Here is a 7,100-nt window from a genome sequence, read left to right as displayed (position 1 = left end):
TTCAGCTAGAAGTTGCTGGAGGGTGGAGGGTGCAAGAGGCTCCAAGAAAGATAGATGATCACTTTAAGAGCCACTGGTGTCCTGAGGCTGGGCCAGAGGGGCTGACTTGGAGCCACACATGAGTCAGCCAGGTGTCATGGGTTGAATTGCGTCCCCCATCACCAAAATATGACATAGTCTTTACCCCAGTACCTCAGAGTGTGACCTGATTTAAAAAGAGTCTTTATAGAGATAATCAAGTTAAATGGGGTCATTAGGGTTCTCCTCAATCCACTATGGCTGGTGTTCTTAAAGGAAATCTGGTCACAGAGACAGACACAGGGCAGATGATGTGAGGATGCAGGGGAAGGTGGCCACGGGCAGGCCTGGGCAGGCCTGGGCTATCAGAGCTGGAGAAAGGCCTGGAACGGATGCCCCCTCACAGCCCTCAGAAGGGACCAGCCCCGCCAACACCTTGATTTGGGACTTCCACCCTCCTAGACTATGAGGCACTGATTTTCCATTGCATAAGCCACCCAACGTGTGGTGCTTTGTTATGGCTGCCACAGAAAGTAGCACACCTCGATTCCTGGGAGGAGCCAAATTGGTCTTAGCAACTGGACACAGGCAGGTGTCACTGCCGAGGAACTGGGCAGTAAGAGCTTTGGGACGTGAAGGACATGACTTCAGGAGCGGGCAATGTAGCCTGAACCCTAGCATGTGACCCTCCAGTGGCCAACGGCCTATCCTGATTTCTCCAGGAATAAAGAAGGATGCACTTGCCGCGGGAGAAAGAAGGGGCCCCTCCCGCCCCCCCACCAGGGTCTGAGGTCATAACGTCCTTCTGGCTGCAGCCGAGGGACTAACAAAGGAAACTGGAAGCTTGTCCCACAGGCTCCCGCTGTTTCCAGAAGCAGGAAGGGCACATGGGGACACATCTTTATAATAACTCTGGTTTCAGAGGAGCCAGGCACGAATCACCACAGAACACCAAATGACTGCAAAACCTTTTTCTTAATCAATCATATTTTATTGTCAGTTATAAATATTTTCCATTTGTCCCCTATTTACAGCTGTAAAATAGTTTATGATAATTATACCCTCACCTACCATTCAGCATCTTGCTATAAACTCCATGAAAATTGAATAGGAAATAAAAAGCTCTTGTTGGGGGCCCACTAAGCTGGCTCCCCCAGACTCCAAACAACCCCACAGACAGCAGGCAGCGTTGCAGCGGGTGCTACACAGTAGCAAAGGGGCATCAGGGGTGACGCCGGGGGTCAGGACGCCAGGCTCCTCAGGACGTTGGTGATGCTCCAGTGCTGGCCCGAGCACTTCTGCAACACCAGCTGGAAGCCGAACTCCAGGTCACTGTTCTCCTGCAGCTCCAGGCAGCGCTTGGACTTGCGGTTCTGGATGGGGCCTCCCTAGGAGCCAGGGCACAGAGGGGGGTCAGAGGGCATAGAGGTAACATGGGGAGATCTGCAGAGCCTCAGGCCTACTGGTGGGTGGGGGCTAGAGTCATCTGTGTGGCCAGATCCCTGGGAGGCAGCACTCCCATGGAGCCACAGGCTGCCCCATTTCTGATGTGCTGGTTTTCTCCGGAAGACTGGACATGCACCCGTTTTCCTCACAGTGCCCTAGTTCTTTGTCAGGACAGAGGCCTCTCCTCCCTGACTTCTGTTTACCTGGATGGTTTGCTCCTACAGCTCTGACTGGGGGGAGGGACCCTGCCCTGAAAAGCCTAGTCCCCAGGGATCACCTGTGATCAGCCTCTACTTGAGTGTCACCAGAGGCCCAGGAGCCCCTGCTACTGGGGCCAGTGCCCCCAGCTGGACTTCTGGAGTCATCAGTACTGGCCTCAACCAAACTCAGCCTCCTGGATACTGTCCATTAGGTCATAGACTTCTGGAACCCTAGCCGCACCTGGCTTTCTCCCATGCTACTAACATTCCTGAATGTTCTATAGATGTGCATATTCATGAGCTTATGATTCAAAGCCCTTTGAAGGAAGTGATGTTCTGCTCCTCAAATCAGCCTTATAAGCAACAAACAAGACCCCAATCTTTGCTTAGTGAAATCCTTCTAGGGTTTGATCCTTTGGGGCTTCTGGAGTCAGCCTGGACTGCTTGAGCTTCTCCAAGTTACCCCTAAAGTTGTGCCCAAGTAGACTTTGGCCTCCCAAGCAGGCAGAAATGGGTAGGTGGAGGCCCTTACAAGTGGGAGCCTTGTAGCTTAATGGCACTTGAGCACAGGATCAAGCTCACCCTTCTCCCCAAAACTACTCCTCCTGTGCATCCCATTTTGCCAATAACCAGGTACTATGTGGGAAGCTGACATTGCATTTGTTCATCCTCCTCAGCACCCAGTGCCCTGTGGCCATCCCCTTATCTTTTTCCCATTGTGCTTGTCCTGGTTTGGGCCACCATCTTTCCTCAGCTGGATAACCACCTCAGCCTCCTAAAAGGTCTTCCTTCCCGCCTCCAGCAGAGGGCGTGAGGATCTTTCTACAGTGCATGTTTGACTTGGAGGATGAAGTTCAAACTCCTTAGCGCCACACTCAAGGGCCCCACGGCTCCCTATTGCCTTTCTCTACTGCCTCATTCCTGCTCGCTCCTCCGGCTCCATGCCTTTTGCTGCAGCCACTCCATACCCCTTGTGGTGTCCTGAACCCATGTGCATTTGCTCATTGTTCCTGGACTTAGAACTGTGCCTTCTGCCTGGGATCTTCCTCCATGTTCTCAGAGCAGGCTAAGCCACAGCCACATGCCAAAGCCCAGCTCCTGCAGTTTCCTCTGGGTGGCCTTCTCCACTGCCCATCGTGCCCACCTCCTCAGTCCACTGGCTGGCTTCATGCTCTTCCTTTTGTGCCCCTTCCAGCTTGTGGTGGGCAGTGCACAGTAAGAGTGGAGGTGGCAAACCTCTTCTGTAAGGACATCATCTGAGGCTGCCACAACCAGCCTCATGGCAACAGCCAATATCTCAGGAGAAACATTAAGAGTTGATTTTCACAGCTCCCTGGGAAACTGGCAGTATCTACTACAGTTGCTCATACATGCCCTTGTGACCCAACACCTCTGAAAGAAATGTGTCCACCACAGACACACAGACTTGAATGCTTTCAGTGATGTGATTATAACACTTTAACCTGGAGACAACTCAAATATCTATCAACAGTGGATGGAGAAGCCACTCGTGGTATATCCATGTAATGGAATACTATACAGCAATAAAAAGGAACCTACCAGAGCTATACTCAGTAAGGGTAAATCTCACAAACACAATGTTGAGCAAAAGAAGCCAGACAAAAGAATACATAGATAACTTCCCAAATGGGCGAGATAAAACCATAGAGTTAGAGTCAGGATGACGGTCACCTCTGGAGAGAAGGGAGTGGGAAGATGTTTGGCAGAAAGCAACAGGGACTTCTGGGGTGCTGGTAGTGTGCTATCTCCTGACTTGGGTAGTGCTTGCCTAGGTGCTTGCTTGGTTTTAAATCATTAATTTGAATGTATATTTTGTCCATATTTTTGTATGTATTCATGTATGTGTTATTCTTTAATTAGAAAATTAAAACAAGAAATATGGCTTCCTCCGAAGGGATCTGAGTAGTAGGTGAAGGAAGCAGAGAATGAGAATCTGGATGATGGCAGAGGGGGTGGAAGGGTGTGGGAGTGTGTGTGTCTGGGAGGCCATGTGAAATTCCCAATTTCTGGTATGGGAGATGGCCCAGCAGATCACATGACCGCTTCAGAAACACTCATGTGAATAAAGCAGATCTATCCTCCTGCACCCCACTCCCCAAGGCCTCCCCTAGGGAGAGCAGTGACTCATGTAGTCAACAGCAGAGAGATGACAGGACAAAGTAGAGCTGAAACAGTGAGCTCCTCGGGGTTATAGGCGCAACCAGAGAGAAACCTGCTGACTCAGACTCTGAGAGGGACTGTCAGACAAGGGCTCAGAGTGGGCCCTGGAGCCCCAGAAGTGACCTTGGAGACCAACCCTCTCTCTCTCAGCTGCAGTCTGAGTGGCCTCTGGACTTCAGGACCCTTTAGCTCTGCTGGGAACCTCGAAGGACAAAAAGCAAGCACTGTCTTCCCTGAGCTGCCCACCCTTGGAGCGTGCTCCTCCCGCTGAACTAAAATCCTGATCTCTGAGTGTCCACCCCGGGGTCACAGACCTTCCCTGAGGCACTCTGGGCCCGCTGCTTCTTCACTCCTTCCCTTCCGGCAGGCGAGGTGAGGCCCACATGCCCCTGTTCTTTGCATCTCTGCTTTAACTTACCCAGTTCTTGGTGGGACAATATTGCATAATTTTTTCACCCTGGTTGCCCTCCTTTGAATAAGCTCTCTTTGCATCTCTCAGGAATGACCACAAAGCCGAGGGACACTACCTCATCTACACTGGACAAGAGGCTCCTTCATCATAGCTAAGGAATCAGCACTTTTGATGGACACATCACACTCTTGAACCATGCTGGGGTGGGGATGGAGGGCAGCCTTGGGTTGTCCTCTCAGAAGCTGCAGTCCACCTTGGGTTCCTATCCTATCCCACTAAAGCTGGACTTTTGGACCCAGAGGTATCCCTTGTGACACTTGCTTTAAGCAAGGACAGCCCATTGCTCCCTTGTGCCGGGAGCCTGAGTACAGCTGCCACCCATACCCAGGCTGGATGATGCTTCCTCAGCGGACCTGTGACCAGCATTCCTGGCCCAGCACAGAGGCCTGCCAGCCCAGAAGTCTGTCCTGCCCCACCATGTTGGGAGCTGAGCTCAGGCAGGCAGACCCAAACCAGTGCAGCTTTCTAATTTACAAGGTCTGCTGGCATTTCCAGCCTGACGCAGAGAGGGGACAGTGCTGAAGGAGGATGCTGAGGACCTGGCGTCTTCCCTGTTGTCAGCCATGTGGCCTTGGGCAAGTCTCTCCACTATCTCCATCTGCAGGGCCAGATGGTCACTTCTGTCCTGATTCCTGGGAGGATGAGAGCAGAAAGACTGATAGGAACCTTCTTGTCAGCTCTAAAACAACAAATGAACATGACATTGCTCTTAGTACCAGGATAGCAGCTCTAGCAAAAGTATACAAGCACCCTTCCCACTCTGTTAAAGATTCTGGCTGCTCAGCTCATCCGCAGAGCCCAGGGCAGGCCTTGTCCATCGCAAGGGTGCCACACAGACCCAGACCACCGATGCCTGGGGAAATATGTCCAGAACAGAAGAGGCCATAGCTCCTCATGGAGCAACATGCCCGCCTCTTGTGTGGGCCCCTTGCCAAGGCTGGGAGAGGGAGGTGGGAGCGGGCATCTTTGAGAAGTAGAGTGTCCTTCAGAGACTCACATTTCCCAGGCCCTACCCTGGCCCAACCTTGCCCTTGGCACTCTGGAGACAGGGAGTGTGGTGACCCTGGGGCAGAAGATGCCAGTGTGGCCTTCTGGAAGAATGTGGAAGGAATGGGTGTGGGCCAAGAGTGGGGTTGGGATGGGCCAGTGGGAGGGATGTGACCCTCCCATCAGTGAAATATCTGAGCCTGTCAGGGAGGGTGAGTCTGAGGCCAAGAAAAGTCTCCTCCCTGAAGGCTGAGGGAGGAGCTTCTAGAACAGAGTCTGGGGAGAGCTATGGTGTGCCCCAGGGGAACACATCAGCAGTACAAAGAGAGCGCCAGGCCACACTCTGGAGTCAAGGCCGCTGCACTCCTCCTGGCCTGCTTCTCAGATCTCAGCTTCACTCACTGAACAAGCAGCTCTCTCCCTCTCTCTGGGCAAATTCCATGTACAAAGCTTGAAAGGAGGCACGGATTCCTCCAGTCAGTGGCTCCTGGTAAGTTCAGCCCCATAGGAGCAGCCTAGAGTTGTTACTCTCCAGCCCACGGCCTGAAGGCTCTGTACCCCTCATTTACCGCTTGCCTAGTATTATGCCGGGTGTTCTTTGCTTTTGTGGAGATGATATTTTAGGAGGAAGAGCAGACAATAAATTCCAGTGTGATAAGTCTGTGGGAAAAAGTAGACAGGGAAAGAGGCTCTGGGTGGTGGTGAGCTGGAGGCAAGGGGCAGCTGTGAGGGGGGTCTGAATGAAGATAGGAGGTGAAGAAGGGCCCGGGGGCAGCTGGAGGAGTCGTGGGCTCTGGCACAGGGTTTGGGGCAGGAGATAGGCTTGAGAGGTGGGGGTGGCTATGCAGGGACTCGTGGTCACTGAACAAATGTGGGCCTTTTGGGCTGAGTGACAAGGCTGGCCATTGCAGGGTCTGACTGACCCGGGTACTGTGTCAGGCACAGAGCATTGGAGGGAGGAAAGAAGCCAGGGACACCAGATCACTGGCTTCTATCCTGGCACCAGGGCCCAACTTGCAGCCTTAGGGTCAGTCCCCTGGCTCTGGCGCTGGGGGTTCATGAAGAGACCCCAGCTGGCCTCTTCCCCAGAGAAGGCCACAGTCTCTTGGTTCTCTATTCCTGTCACCTACATTATTTGTGTAATACTTACAACTACATGATCTGGAAACACACAACCCTTTTAATTAAAGAATTTAAATAAGGGCAATTAAACTTGGTGGGTGAGAAGCTGCAGCACACAGAGAGCTTAATTGGAATGAAAAGCAAATTAAACATGGAGACGGTGGGTAAAAAAAAAGAAATTCAGAAGTTGAATGTATAGAATTTAAAAGGCAAATAATGATTCCTAGAACCGGTTCCTAGGGCCCCCTCCCGGGGTGGGGGACTCTGCACCCAGCTCTGGCACGTCAGCCCAGGCCTGAAACTGAACCCCTCTGGGCTTTGGTCCTCTTGCTTACAAAGAAGACAGCACTCTGGGACACTCAATTCTCGTCTCAACATAGAGGACTGACTATGTGCACCCTGGGCTATGTGGAAGCCACAGCCTTCTGGGTACTGAGGGGCAGGTCCCAAGTGCTTAGCTTCCCCAAGTGCGTGTCTGTGGCAGCTGGGTGCAGAACAGCTAGTCCCTAATTGTCCCTCCAGGGAGGCAGGCTGGGTAAGAGTTGGAATCACCTGGGGGAGGTGGGGGGGGGAGGGAGTTGTTAAATTATGTATCCCTGCCCTCTTCTTCTGACTCAGCAGGTCTGGGAAGAGGCCTGAAAATGTGCCTTTTTGAATTCCCAGGTGGTACTGGC

At 52.4% G+C, this 7,100-nt stretch overlaps 1 protein-coding gene across 1 annotated transcript in view; it reads right to left on the bottom strand.

Annotated features, from left to right (window-relative positions):
- Nucleotides 1-985: 985 nt before the first annotated feature.
- Nucleotides 986-7,100, bottom strand: part of GALNT18 (polypeptide N-acetylgalactosaminyltransferase 18) — a 359,927-nt gene continuing 353,812 nt past the window's right edge. Inside the window, exon 11 of the mRNA XM_053561579.1 lies at nt 986-1,406. Within this exon, the coding sequence (XP_053417554.1) occupies nt 1,260-1,406 (147 nt within the window). The 3' untranslated portion in view covers nt 986-1,259. The remainder of the gene's footprint in view (nt 1,407-7,100) is intronic.

Source organism: Nycticebus coucang, chromosome 14 (genome assembly GCF_027406575.1).
Source record: "Nycticebus coucang isolate mNycCou1 chromosome 14, mNycCou1.pri, whole genome shotgun sequence".
NCBI lineage: Eukaryota > Metazoa > Chordata > Mammalia > Primates > Lorisidae > Nycticebus > Nycticebus coucang.
The sequence above is the reverse complement of the archived record's forward strand: the minus strand, read 5'-3'. Positions and strand labels throughout refer to the sequence as shown.